This window comes from Chelonoidis abingdonii, chromosome 2, assembly GCF_003597395.2.
Source record: "Chelonoidis abingdonii isolate Lonesome George chromosome 2, CheloAbing_2.0, whole genome shotgun sequence".
In the NCBI taxonomy this organism is placed as follows: Eukaryota; Metazoa; Chordata; order Testudines; family Testudinidae; genus Chelonoidis; species Chelonoidis abingdonii.
This window is the reverse complement of record NC_133770.1, coordinates 99,286,612-99,302,028: the sequence shown is the minus strand read 5'-3', so window position 1 is coordinate 99,302,028 and position 15,417 is coordinate 99,286,612. Positions and strand designations below refer to the sequence as shown.

The 15,417-nt window shown below is 38.2% G+C and overlaps 1 protein-coding gene across 2 annotated transcripts in view; it reads left to right on the top strand.

Annotated features, from left to right (window-relative positions):
* GLI3 (GLI family zinc finger 3) overlaps positions 1-15,417 on the top strand; it is a 275,904-nt gene that overhangs the window by 145,187 nt on the left and 115,300 nt on the right. For both annotated transcript variants that reach the window (XM_032793449.2, XM_032793448.2), the window contains exon 4: positions 1,812-1,917. In XM_032793449.2, the coding sequence (XP_032649340.1) occupies positions 1,812-1,917 (106 nt within the window). The remainder of the gene's footprint in view (positions 1-1,811; positions 1,918-15,417) is intronic.

The window sequence follows — 15,417 nt, the reverse complement described above, 5'->3', positions numbered from 1 at the left end:
GGATCAGATTGCAAGAGCATAGGTATTTATGTCCAGTTTGTAGAATAGGGCTAGAGTTAGGGCTATCGTGACTAGGGTTTCCCTGCTCACATTAGGAAGCCATAATCACTTTTCAAACAGGATTGGGCCCCGAGTCAGTAAATGGCAGAAATGTGCTGTTAGCAAACATATTGGAGCTAACACTTAACAAATAGCTGGCACTGGAGCTGGACAGGAGATTTCAAATGTTTCAAAATTGTCATGAAAAACTGGAAATATTTCCTCAGAACTTGTGTGAATGCCCCATCTCTCCCCCGCTCCCCCATTATCTCTTACACTCCTCCTTTTCTACCAACTGCAGCTGGTTGGAGTCTCAAAGATTTCAAATTTTTGAGAAAAAACAGAGGCAAAATCCAATTTCTCACCCTTTTTTTGGATCATCAGCTGGCTAGATGCAATTGTTTTCAGAGAGAACGTAATCTAAGACAGGAATACATTTTGCTGAATTCAGAAGGAAGAAAATACACACAGAACTTACCCTAAGAGTCAGAGCAAGACTGAAAAAGGCCTCTCTAGCTTGGTTTTCCTGACTGAGCATGAATAAAGATTTTCTCTTTTTAGAATTCTTTTTAGTAAAACCATGACACTGCATAACATCCGTTCTCATCTGGTTTTAGGATCACATAAACATAAGGATTTAGGACAAAATAAAAATTAGTTAATAATTGGTTTGGATAGATAGGTTTCACACCCCAGGAGACAATGGACTTTTCAGATGTTATGGTGCTGCTTGAATATTGTTTCCTCCGTTCAGGAGTGTAATGATGCATTAAATATCTTCTATAAAATAACATTCTTTACGTTAGACAGTTGCAAAGGCATGAAAATGTTGATAGAGATCTTCAGCATATTAAAACTATAGCATCCAAAATGGCAGAGAGCTTTAATTAGAGAATTATGTAGAAAAATGAGGGCTAGATTGTTCTGGCCTGTATGCAGCCCGTGTAGTGGCGGGTTGAGAACGAGACTGCGAGGAACTGTCCCCTTTTGTGTAACCTGTATAAGGGCTGTCTGGAAGTAACAGGAATTTCAGTGGCAGCTTGAGAGTTGGCCTTCCCAGGGACAACTTGCCAGAAATAGGGTAGGGAGTAACCAAAGCGATTTCTCCCCACTACTTTACATGCCTGCCAGCAGAGGTGACCGGCTGCATGCGAAGAATATGCTGCATCCTTTTCAAGGCTGAGGAAATGAATCCCCATGCCCTGAAGCACATCTCCCTGATGCTTCCCCTTGGTGCGCTGCAGCACAGCACAGCGTCTCCTCCAATGCAGCCTTTCCCAATCACGTTTTCCTTCTAACTTAATTGTAATTTACTCCAGATTGTACTTTGTAGGCCTACTGTTTTAGTTGTACATTCCACTGTATCTTTTTTACTGCATGCTATTTGTAGTCTTTTTTTAGGTCTTTCTTTCAATAACATTTTTGTTTGTTTTAATATGAAAAACATAAGAACCAGGGATGTTTATGAAAGGTTCAATGATCCTTTTGATCTGACACTTCACATGAGGGCACTGTAATTATTTATTAAAGGCTTCTTTATGTAATTTGCCATTTAAGCTATAAAAAGAGAATATTAAAATAAATAAATGAATATTCACACTCATCTCTGCAAATTTTATGGGGCAAACTCTGCTCAGTTATACTGACATTGTACTGAGAAAGAAGAATTTGATGGTACATCATACTACAGTTGGCACATAATTTGAGATATGTAATCAATATTAAAAAAATAGCTGCATGAAATATTCATATTTGGAAACCTTATTTTTCAGATCCGCCTCACCTTTTTCCAGCATTCCACCCTCCTGTGCCAATTGATGCAAGACATCACGAGGGACGTTACCATTATGAACCATCTCCCATTCCTCCACTGCATGTGTAAGTATTATTTTCCACATTGTTATATTATGGAGCCTAGAAGAAGAGACAAATATTGGAATCCTTATGGTACTTAAAACTCTGTGCCTGGAAAGCTTTGCAGCTCTAGCTGGAGAGCAAGATTTACGTTTGGAATGCATTGAGTTTATCTGTTCGTGAATTCACTGAAGCAGAACCAGGCTGGTGCCTTAGGAATGACTTTTATAATAGGTAGTTGGCAAGTGTTACCTATATATTTTGCTGATGTTTATTCTGTGTGCTGTCATTCTATAAATACTAAATTAACAAGTACAGAGCCCTTTGAAATACTGCTAAACAAAACATGTACTTTCTCTGAATTAGGCTTGGGATTCTTCATAGCTAAAATTTCCTGTAACTTCAAAGCATTTTCCTAGTGACTGCCATGAAGCGTAATGAAATTTTGGGGGAATTTTCGTAGTCCTTGTTATGTGCGTGCACAAGCAGTCAGTTGATTGATGGGAATGTCACCCAAACAAAATGGCAAATGTAATAGAGCACATGGTTTACAAAAAGATAAAATAAAAGAATGCCAGTGATAATGTGCATCAGAAAAAGTGGGGAGAGGAGGAACCCTGTGGAAATAAGCATTATCTTATTCTATATGTAGAGAGGAGTATCAGATTTGCAAAATAAAGCAAAGATCTTCAGATGTAATGTCCTAAAAACTGCCGTATACCATAAAAAAATGGAGCCATAACAAGGGCTCACTCCTGTGTTAAAAGGCTTGATATATACATTTAATTATATCTAATAATCACCTCTCTTATTAGGAAAATAAAAGAAGAAATGCGCAAGTAATACTTTGAAGAATAATGCTAGTTGTTCAGATGGCAGATTGCATCTCCATGGCTATTAGTTACAGCTGTGTAATTACATATATACAGAAGAAAAATGAAGTTGTTTTAAAACAAATCCTCCTCTGTGAGCAGAATTAATTGATATTAACAATCCTAACTACATGCCCAAGTACACACGCAATATTTTACCAACAGTTTTTTTGGATTAGTCTCCTATTACTGAATTGTAATTTCAGAGCAGATTTGCCTGGAGGTAAGTAATAAATCTGTGTTGCAGTCTTCCTTGGACATTAAAGTAAAAGTGGGTATTTATTCGTTAGAGTTCCACTGATGCATCAGTAAGTATTTACACCATAATCAACCATGCAATAAAATACATTAAAATAAAGATTTTGAGTTAAACCTACTGTTCAAAAACAGGGACATTTTGAATTAAGATGGAAGCATCATACAGATTCACCCCTTTCAGTCTAGGTTTTGCAATGCATATGAAGCTAGATTCTAATGGAAGCTCTTTAGAGTACTTCACATGGTTTCTAAAATCAGCCTGTGGTTGGAGGCTTAGGGCATGATCTTGCTCTTTCCGAAGTCAAACGAAATTATGTCGTTGGCTTCAACAAGAGCAAGATTATGACCATTAGCGTTATTTAATAATACCTGGTATTTAAATAGCATCTCTCATTCCAAAGGATACTGTATTGTTCTGCAAACTAATATACAGATTCTGGGCCTGTAGTTTGCCTGGGCAGAGATTTCAAGAATGAGCCCTATTAGTGATCACTTTACTGTTGCTGAAATGCATTAGTCTCTTGGGTGGGTCACAACAGTATTTATTACCAGTGCTCGACAGCAGAGCAGAGGCAAATTTAAGTAAGCATAATGTGGTTACTCAGTTTGGAATATGAACAGGAGTTTGGGCTAAAAACCTATTGTGACAAAAGCCCCACAAGTTCTTTAAGAACCATAAATGGTCAATACCTCAGTTAAATGTTTCATCTGAAATACAACAATATGCCCTCTTTATACCACGCTAGGTCAGTGGAATCAGAACTGACTCAGAAGGAAGAGTGCCACTTACTGAATAACCAACACCAACACTTCCTGCAGCACCTTGGACGTCTCCCATCATTGCATAGCTCATAAGAAATAATAGGATTTTAGCATGAGATCATGGGCTGCTGGCAGTTGTTTGAGATACATGTTATAGTTTCAGCCTTAACTTTAAAATTAAAATTTCTTTGCTATTGTTTATTTATTTTTACATAAACTTAAGTAGATTCTTCCCTTCAGTTTGTTTATGCCATTGCTGAAATGATAGGGTATAACATACCCATTATGAAATGGAGTCAATATGATTAGTGTAATTAAATGTAAATATGTAATTAGGCAATTGTACAAAGGAACTTTTCAGACTATAACAGCTTTTTCATAGGCATTTTCATAGGTTGTAGAGTTTTCAAAAATTCACAGTACTGTATAAACATGATAGACACCAACAGCTATAGTCTCTGGTGTAAATCCATTTTAAGGAACATTGGATTTTGGCTTAGAAGGGATTAATCATTCTTATGGAGACATTACTTGGATCATTGTCATGGCATCCTTTAAAAAAATGGATTTAAAGTTATTTCAATTTCTGGGAGACTATATTTGGGGCATAGGACAGGAGTCAGAAAACCAAGGGTTTGTTCACATCTCTGCCACTGACTTTTTATATGAATCATTCAACTTCTCTGCTTCATATTTTCCCCAGATGTAAAACTGGGGTTAATGATGGTTTCCTATCTTTGCAAAGCTGGTTGAGATCTATACCTAAAGAATGTGGAGTCTTACTATAATGAGATATGAATAGAACAAATCGAGGAAAAAAACAGAACGTTTCAAAAAAGTCTTATGGCCTCATGGCATCTGGGCCTAAAATATCTTTTTTGAGTGGCAGGCAAACCAAAAAAACAGTCAATATCAGTAAACTTTTAGGGTGTAAAGGATTCTTTCATAGTTTCCACCATTAAAGATATATACATGAGATATTAGGATTTTTTTAAATTGCTTATGGGCAGAAATCTTGTATCCCAAATTTCACCCTGGAGCAAAATTTTATAACTGAGTTATAAACCCCTAAAATAGGGGTTTATGTTTATGATGGAATTGCTGACAGTTTCATATATATATAGTAGGACTAACAGGCACTGCTATAATTATGCTACCATATCCTATCATTAAAGATTCCATTGAAAGAGGTTTATAAATTGCTCTTCTTCTTAGATAAACCACCCTACATTAAGGCATCAACAATATGGTGCAGAATTAAATTAAAATCTCATTAAATGAAATATGTTCTGTATTAGCTGTTTGACACTTAATTTGCCTCTGAATGAGGAGAGGAAATCGCAAATTAACCTGCCTTTGTTTTTCCAACCATGGCTTATTAGGTGTTAGAACAACTGCAATTACAGCCCAGTAATAACCCCCAAGCCCTTATGAATATGTACTGAAATGTGTCACGTTGTGTTACTGAAACCTGTTTGTTAGAACTGCTTCAGTTTTCCTAGAATTTCTTCAGTTTATAGCTTAGCAGGAAGAAGCGTAACACACTTTCCCTCAACAGCAGCACATAAACAGTGTTATTAGAAACTACATGTCTCACTTTTCAAATTCAAAGCATGAATCTAGATAACTTCTATTAAAATATAATGCAGTTTATTATTTGCTGTTGAAGTAACAAGTTAAATTATCTTGTAACTTAAGCACTGGAAAATTAAAACAGACCAAAAGAAAACAGGGATTCTGTGATTTTTTTCCGTTTGTTTGGCTCTTTCCTCCATTTATTAACTGGGTTTCTACAGTGACAAATCACTCTTTGATTAAGTGTGGTTTCGAGCCTTTTCCATTTACTGAAACATCCTTTTATAATTCCACCTTCTCCCGCCAGTCACCAGCCAATTAATGAATGGCCATGTCCTTAATACTTTTGAAACCATGCTAGAAACAACAGTTATTTAAACATAATGTGTCACTATCAGCATGCTACCCTGACCCTTGTGGAAGGGAATTATTTTTTCTGAGAACCAAATTGTAACCATGCAATAAATTAGTTTTGGTAATAGACAGACTGGCTGACATTGTTTTCAGTATAACAACAACAACAACAAATTGCCAACAGTGGTCAGGGGAACTATGGTAGAGTCTTGTTATCAAAGATAAAGTGAATGTAAAGTACTGTAATTTTCAGCTGGGGAGCTTTCCACTTCCTGTGCAGGATAAGGGTGCCTTTTATTTTAAAAGGAACCCAGTGTTATTTAATGCAGGGTAGAAAATTCCCTAGAAGGCAGGTAGAATTTTAAGGCACTGAGACTTTACACTCTTTTCTATCTTCATATGTAATAAGCTACCAGTTTAGACTTCACCTCTTATCAGTGTATAATCTACATAGCCTCCTTACACATCAACTCTGGATTTGGGCCACTGAGTCTGTGTAAGGGAGTGAGTCTAGGTTAGACTGAGGGAATACCTACAATGTTGTAAATTATGTGCGGAGGGGTCAGAGAGGAGTGTCACAAGACACGCAACCAAAAGGAGGCAAGGTGCAAGTTAGTGTCATCATCTTCCAACTCCTCAACACGTAAGTGACACCAAAACTTAGAGTCCTAACCTTTATTCTAAATTACACATTGGTAAGTGAGTGTTAATCTATTAGTATCTGAGTTAACAAAGTCTAAGGCTCTGATCCTGCAAACATGTACACACTTGCTCAAATTTGCACAGGTAAGTAGATTCACTGACTTCTGTGGGACTACTCATGTGCTCTAAGTTAAGCATTTGTGTGTATGTTACAGGATTGGGACCAAGTTCAAATCAGAGAGCCTGATTCTCTGGTCCCTTGCACCTTGCATAGTCATTTACATCTGAACAAAGGGAGCATAAAATGCAACCAAATCAGCATCATGTCACTTTAAGTCTAATTTTCACAGACACTAATAACTACACTAGAAGGAAGGCAGAAGAAAGTTAGGCCCAGATGCTTTAACAGTTCAGAGCAGTTTCTCAGCCTTTTTGATACCAGGGACCAGCCTGCTGCCTTCCTAAACAGTGTCAGGGAGATCTCAGGGACCAGCACCAGTCCACAGACTGATCATTGAGAAACATTTGAACTTATACAAGTCTTACACATTGTCTCTGAATTTGGTTCATTTAATTCAATGGCAGTTCTACATTTGCGGGGCTTGGAGAATTGGGCTCAGAATATATATTCTGTAAAGCAAGAATCTCTTGCCACACCAGGGTGAAAAGAAATCTTGGCTTTCTCTGTCTCTTTCTCTACTACTTTAATTTTTCCTTTATACTTGAGTTCCCAAGCTCCTTTGCCCTGTAGTAATTACGTCTAGTGTCTTACCTTTAGACCAGTGCCTTGGCAAGTGGCTTCTGAGCTTGGTGCAGTGCTAATTGATCCTTCCGCTGCAAGAATGGAAATCACACCAGTCTAGCCAGTGTTGCTAGTGGGACAAGATTTAAGTGCTCTGTGGCTTGGAATGGATTTCCTGGGACAGCCAAGGGTCATTGATGAATGAAGGCTGAGTGACACATGGGCCTTTGAGGAAAGCTAATGGACATCGGTATCTGGGACATTCAGAACCATCCACAGAAATATTTAGCTGTAAGCAGGCACAATGCTTGTGTTATATAGGAGGCAGCTAAAGAAGCCTGTTTCTGGAAGTGAGGAGGCACTGTGTCTAGTCATCATCAGAAGCCAGTAATCATGGACAGCTGTTAGAGGAAGCTGCTGGGAGGGAAGATATAGGTGGAGTGGTGCCAAGAGAAGGCAGAGGAGATGGCAAAGGGAAGCTTGGAGCAAGAACATCAGAACAACCATACTGGGTCCAACCAATGGTCCATATAGCCCAGTATACTGTCTTCTGACAATGACCAATGCTTGATGTTTCAGAGGAAATTAACAGAACAGAACAATTTTGAGTGATCCATTCCTTGACGCCCAGTCCTAGCTTCTAGCAATCAGTAGCTTAGGGACAACCAGAGCACAGGGTTGTGTCCCTTTCTGTCTTGGCCATTAGCCATTGATAGACCTATCCTCTATGAACATGTCTAATTATTTTTTGAATAGTTATACCTTTGGGCTTCACAACATCCCCAGTAATGAATTCCACAGGTTGATTGTGTTGGGTGAAGAAGAACTCCCTTATGTTTGTTTTAAATCTGTTGTCTATTAATTTTTTCAGTTTACCCCTAGTTCTTGGTTATGTGAAGGGGTAAATATCATATCCCCCGCAAGTCATCTCCTTTCTAAGATGTACAGTCCCAGTCCTCATATAGATATTAAGGGATTTCCATGCCCTTAATTATTTTCCTTGCCCTTTTCTGAATGTTTTCAAATTTTAAGATATCTTTTTTGAGCTGGGGTAAGCAGAACTGCACACAGTATTCAAAGTGTGGTCATGCCATGGATTCATATAGTGGCATTGTGCTATTTTCTGTTTTATTATCTACACCTTTCCTAATGGTTCCTAACATTCTGTTAGCTTTTTTTGACTGCCGCTGCACACTGAGAAGATGTTTTGAGAGAACTATCCACAATGACTCCAAGATCTCTTTCTTGAGTGATGACAGCTGATTTAGGCCCCATTATTTTGTATGTATAGTTGGGATTATGTTTTCCAGTGTACATTACTTTGTATTATCAACATTAAATGTCATCTTCCATTTTGTCATCTAGTCCAGTTTAGAAAGATCCCTTTGTAAGTCTTCACAGTCATCTTTTGACTTAACTATTTTGAGTAATTTTGTATTATCTGAAAATGTGCCACTTCACTCTTTCCCGCCTTTTCCAGATCGTTTATGAATATGTTGAACAGCACTGGTCCCAGTACAGGTCCTAATGGGGCCCTACTATTTACCTCTCTCCATTGTGAAAACCGACCAATTATTCCTATCCTTTGTTTCCTGTCTTGTAACAAGTTACTGATGCATGAGAAGATCTTTCCTCTTATCTCATGGCAGCTTACTTTGCTTAAGAGCCTTTGGTAAGGGACCTTGTTAAAGGCTTTCTGAAAGTCCAAGTACAATATGTTGATTCGATCAGCCTTGTCCACATGTTTGTTGACTCAAAGAATTATAGTAGATTGGTGAGGCATGATTTCCCTTTACAAAAGCCATGTTGTATGACATATGTATGTGCCTGATAATTTTGTTCTTTATTATAGTTTCAACCAATTTGCCTGGTACTAAAGTTAGGTTCACTAACTGTCATTTCCAGGATCACCTCTGGAGCCTTTTTTTAAAACCAGCTTTACATATCTCCAGTCATCTGGTACAGAGGCTGATTTAAGCGATAGGTTACATATCACAGATAATAGTTCTGCAATTTCATATTTGAGTTCCTTCAGAACTCTTGGGTCCATCTGGTCCAGGTCACTTATTACTGTTTAATTTGCCAATTTGTTCCAAAACATCTTCTAATGACACCTCCAATCTGGGAGAGTTCCTCAGATTTGTCACCTAAAAAGAATGGCTCAGTTGTGGGGAGCTCCACCTTATCCTCTGCAATGCAGACCAAAACAAAGAATTCATATAGTTTCTCCTCAACCACCTTGTCTTTCTCGAGTGCTCCTTTAGCACCTCAGTCATCCAGTGGTCTCACTGACAGTTTGGAAGGCTTCCTGGTGATGTACTCACAAAAAACTAATGGCATTTTTTTTTCTTTAGCTAGTTGCTCTTCAAAAAATCAGTGTTTCATTAGCTACCCTCCAGTCATCTGGTACAGAGGGTGGTTTAAGTCATAGGTTAGGAGACAAGGTGAGAAGAGAACGTGGGCTGCCTTGGAGAGAAAGGAAGCAGCAGCCAGACAAAGTTTGTTGAATAGAAGGGCTAATGTGGAAGTACTGCTCGTACACGATTTTGTTGATTAATGGAACAGCAAATCAGTGGTCATTTGATGTCAATTGCCTGGCAGCTGTGATGTAGAGTAAAAGGGTCTGCATCCTATGCCTGGGGCCTCAGCAGATAGTTTTTCCAGTTCCTGGACTTTTACAAACCAGGGAAGAGGAAGCCTGAGTCTAGACTGGAGTTGTGGTCTCCTGCTTCAGTATGTAGTGTTGCATCATTTGGAATAGTGAATAAATGTTTTGTTTAGCAAAATTTACTTGTTTAGTAATATGGACCTTGAGAATTACAGATCATGAATCCTCATTTGCTAACACAGCTGCAAAACAGGTTTAAAAGTAGACCATGTCTTTAAAGAGTAGCTGAGAATTTGGAAAAGCATACTATTCTGTCTGTGTATGATATCATGTATTTTCTGGAGAGAAGGTTTCTAGGGGTTTTGGCTTTCCGTTTTCTTGATTATGAGAGACAGTTGCAGCATTAAAATATATTATTTTAGTGCCCACATTCAAGATACTGCTCCTCCTGCACTGAAGTAGATAAGTACTTTTAAATATTGCTATTTAAAACAGTTTCTTCATACTTACTTCTGTAGTCAGCTTTTATCCTTCTCAAAGATATGCCCTGGCTGGACTGGATAGCATGTATATGGAAACCATTGAATAAGGACAGTCTTATTTAAAAGTTTGATAATTTTAGGAAACAGATTTTATAGTAAATGGGGTTTTGAGGCCAAATGCTTTCTAATGTAAGTGGGTACAACTGCACTGAAATCAGTAGAGTTATCCATGATTGGACCAGACTAAATTTGGTTCTCAGTGTTCATTTGCCTGTGCTGCTGATTTCTCATTCTTGCTTCTCTGCTCCTGCTATAGATCAGCCTTTGTTTGTGACATCATAATTTTCTCCACAGCAGTTGATTATGATGTCAGAGGATTATGACTTTAGAAGGGAATAAACAACAGGAAAAGGTGAACTGAAAAAAACTAAGGATCTCTGTTCCTCTGCTGCAACCACAATGACTTCAGTGGGGAGAAAGGGGATATACTCCAGGAGAACCAAGAGAATTTGGCTCAAAGTTTCAGTACATATGTAGTTTTTAAAAATAGAAATTACCCCACTAAAAAAAAAAATCTTGAAAATAAACTTAAAGTGGAAAAATTTTCAGTTTGGATTTTTTTTTAATTGTATTTCCCCTCCTTAGTCTTCCTTATCTCCCTCCCACTTTTTCTTTTGCTTCTCTTTTCCAGTGGCATTTTTATTTAAAAACGAAAAGGTTTATTTTGAAAAAATACCGTTGTTTTCAAGATTAAAAATTCAACCAGCTGTAGTAGAAACTTTCCAGGGCCTGTCCATTGGCCTAAAATGCCATGTGGATTTGTTTTTATTTCCTTTCTCCCACATGTTGGGCTGGAAATACTAATGATATAGCAATCACCGCCCTTGGAGGGAAGTGGGGTGCGTTGAACTGTGACATATTTGCTGTGTAGAGGAGCAGCACTGATGGACTCTGCAGTGACAATGAGTTTGTACCAGTGATTTCAGGGGATGTAAAGTGGGGGAAATAAGGGAAAACCGTTCCACATCAGTAAGGAATCGTAGGATATGACCTTTCCTTGCAAACCGTCTCTGGATTAAACCCAAGAGTAGCTGGGCATAGACCCTCACTTTGATTCATAAATGGAATGGATTTAATAACACAAGATGTCGATATGAATTAACTTTTACAATAGGAACTCTTTTTATGTTCATCAATATCTGTTATGAAGATGACAACTTAGAATCTTACCATTGGACATCAGTACTTGGCTGCCTTATCTCAGCAGGGCAGTTAGTAACAATATTTATGTAAATTGTCAGGCTTCACCTGAGGCACAGTGGAAACAAAATAAGTGGCAATTGAAATGATAGCTCATATATCCCATACACAACATTATTCTGCAGAAATGAAGAAATAATGTTGGGTGCTTTCATATGCATATGTGTGATTTATCTTTGAATAATAAGACAGAGATCTTTGTCTCTGCATAACATAGACTTGAATTTGAGTTACTCCAGATTTACATGCGTATAATGACATCATTTGACCAGATTCTGACTGTAAAAAGCTGGAAATATGAAAAGAAAGCATAAGTAAAGAAAGTATTCACACAAAAGATGATGGGAAAATTTCCCATCAGTAATTCATTACTTTTATGTAACATATTATAGCTTAAATATATAAATAGATTGGAATAACCGCATTGCTATATTTATGCTGTTTGAAATATCTAAAATCTCATTCAGTTATCAGCTAAAAAGAATGCAGTCTTTAAATATAGTGCACATTCGGAGTCTCTGAGCCTGTGGCTTCTTGGACAGAATTCCTGTGTTCTTTGTGCTGTAGTCAGCAGTATTAGTCGAGTGAGCAGATATTAACTGTGCTATTCACATTCAGTGAACCAGAAGCAAGCCAACTCTATAGAGGCTGCCGTCAAACCTGTTGCAGTGGCCTGTGAGGTACTGGACTGTGACAGACCTTTTTCTTTCTTTCTTTTCAGTACAATGGTTCCACTCGTGTTAAGTCTTGCTTCAAAGAGAACTGAAATTTACAGTCTTAGCACAATTTTTGAAAAAAATAAATAAAGTTATGTTGTGAATTGAAAGTTCATCCCCAAATTAAGGTAGTATAAACTGCTGGAAATGAAAGCTATATGTTTATCATGTAAAACAAAGAACATCTTCCACTACCACATTCTAATTCTAACACAATCCTCCCCCACTTAGAGTAGTCCACCTTCCCTCTCCCCCACCCCCAAAACAAAGACATGTCATTTCCTGTAATTTTGGAGCATGAATTGAGTTCAATTCAGAACTTTTCTCAAGGGAGACAAAACAAAAATCTAAGCGAGGGCCTGTCTATTTCTCTCCCTGTGTGTGTGTTTGTGTGCGTGTCTGTCTGTGTAACTATTGAAAGCAGGCTTCTGGATTTCTCTAAATTTCTCAAGCCTAAGTGCTAACTAGCTAGTCCTGGCACATTCTGTGGTCTAAGTGAACCTATTGTACTATATCAAAGTAGCAATACAAATGTAGGCCTCAGTTCTGCCCTCATATGTCCATTGAAGTCCAATAGGAGTTATACTCATGTACCTGAGGGCAGAACTGAGCCCTGAGTTGTTGCTTGGTGATATTGATTAAAAGATAAAACAGTTTAAAGAAAAATATTGTCCTGTTTATGTTCTTAGGATACTTCATATGCCAAAAGGAGTTAGCACCTTATTTTGCAAGGTGCTGAGTTCATTCTTCAAGGAGGTGAGCACCCTTAACTTCCTGTTACAGTGCACAGGAGGTTGTTTCTCAACCCCCTGCCAGATTAAGTCCTTAGAGACTGATCCAGCAATGAATTGTGACTGCACTTATAATTACTCCTGCATGGTATTTCATTGAAGTTAGTGACTTCACTGGGACTCCACAAGGAAATGACTATACACAGCACTGAAATTCATTGCAGACTGAAGCCCGAGGATTGTATCCTTCTCAAGTCAGGGACCTCTATTCTATGTTAATTTTTGTTTTGTTTTGTTTTTGTTTTTGTTTTTTTGGTAAAGTGTTGTGTACACTTGTGAGACTGTAGAAAATGAGTGATAATTTCAAACTGGGAACGAAGTCTAAATATAGCTGATTTAAATGGCAACCGTTTGAAATGTGTGCATCATAGACTCCTTCATCTTTACATCACCAGTTCAAATCCAGCCCACCTTACCATGTATGGTTGCCATGGCTTTTTGTTGGCCTAGATACATGAATTTGATGGCTGAAATTCAGTCCATATTGTGGAGTTACCAACACAAATAGCTCTATTTGACAACCTTCTGGACACTTTTGGCAGAGGGGGCAAGGACTCAATGGCCACTGAGAATCAACTACTCTCTACCTCTGGAGGCAATCCCTTCAGATTGTGATCTACAAACATCATCAAGACAACATGAGGAAGTTTGCACTGCTGATAGCCATCCTGTACTGTGGTACCTGTTCTGTGGAGATTTTGTTTGTATAATTTAGCTTCCAGTTTTTAAAAATGTAACCCATAACATCCATTTACCTTGTACAAGGACTTGTTATTCAAAGATTTTTCTCCCTATGCATGCATACATTTGTGTGCAAGAATCATTTCTAGGTCTGTAGATTTACTTGCCAAAAGGTATATATTACAGGCGTTATTCAAGAACAGCCTGTTGTAGCTCCAGCTATGGAGACACACTGGTTTGGAGTAGCACCAGAATTGTTTCTTCTTCTGGCCATGATGTTTCAGTTGTCGTCATATGTTCAGCACCTAGCCAGAAGTGACTTTCAGTGCTGATTTTGTAGCAACATAATGTTTCCATGTGCCTGCGAGTTAAAGTAGCAGGAGAAACTGAGAAAGTTCTGAAACAAACATAAGAACTTGGGATAGTAGCAAAAAGAATGGAGCAATGGCTATTTGCATAAGTGTTTTTTGTTTCAAGTTAACCTTAATATAGTTCATCTTTAACATAGGCTGTGTTTGACACAGTTGGTACTAGCAGCATCCTGGTGCTTGTCACATCTGCTTCTTTGCTTGCCTGAAACACTGAGTGCTGTTGGAGGACGGAAGATATTAGCCTACAACTCCCCCAAAAGGCTCTGCTCTTGGAGCTACAAAACCACCCAGCCCTGAAGCAGCTCTGATTCCACAAGGTCACTCCCAGCACTGGAGGTATGGGTGTACAGATGTACCACAATACCCACATACTAGCCTCTGCTATACAGGCAACCTGCTTAAATGGAGTGGTTGGTAGAAGCACACCAACTCCTCTCCCCATCCCCAATGGCTCCTACTCCCAGAACTTATTTTCCTGAATTGGCCCCTGCTTTGGGGCTTGTTAAGAGAATAGTTTATGTACATATACATACATATATTTAAAACTGTATGGCATTTAGTGAGGTACTTTCCGAACACTTGGGACCTTCTGATGTTTAACACAGTTGCTAATCCCTGCATAACAGTGAATATTAGTTTTGGACTGTCCTCCAGTGCAGAGATGAAGAGCATCTCTCTAGTACTGGACTAGCAACCATGATTATTGCTCAGAGCTGGCATCGCCATTCCTACCAGGACTTTTTGTAAAATGTTTTCTTTGCAACCACAGAATTTTAGTGGCAAATTTAAGATCAACAATATTCACATTTCCATAATTGAATTTGACTTTTTTGAAATTTAGTGACATTCTTTTTTTTAATCTCTCAAACTCACTTTCTAATGTGTAAATTAGGAATGAAGCAAAAATCCCACAGGGCCGGTGTTTAGTATTGTGAACATGACTTATTTTAGGTGTTATAAATGAAAGGTGTTTTTTTTTAATTTGAAAAAAAAAATGGTACTCTGCATCACAAAGCAGACATTGAAAACCATGTTCATTTAAGGGTAATGTGAGAGTCTTACCAGGCAGATAGCCAGAATAAAGAATGCCTTCTGTGCTACCTTCATGGAAATAGGCAAGGGAAGAAGAGAAGCTCGAACTTGTTGAACTTGTAAAAATCATGGCATTCTCTTAAATGCATCTGGTTTATAAAAATCAACAGCAATATATCAAATGGGGAGGGAGATACTGTATTAATTGGTTTTGGGACCAATTTTATTTAACCTTTTTATTACTGACCTTGGCACAAAGAGCGGGAATGTGCTAATAAAGTTTGCGGATGATACAAAGCTGGGGGGTATTGCTAACACGGAGAAGGACCGGGATACCATACAGGAAGATCTGGATGACCTTGTAAACTGGAGTAATAG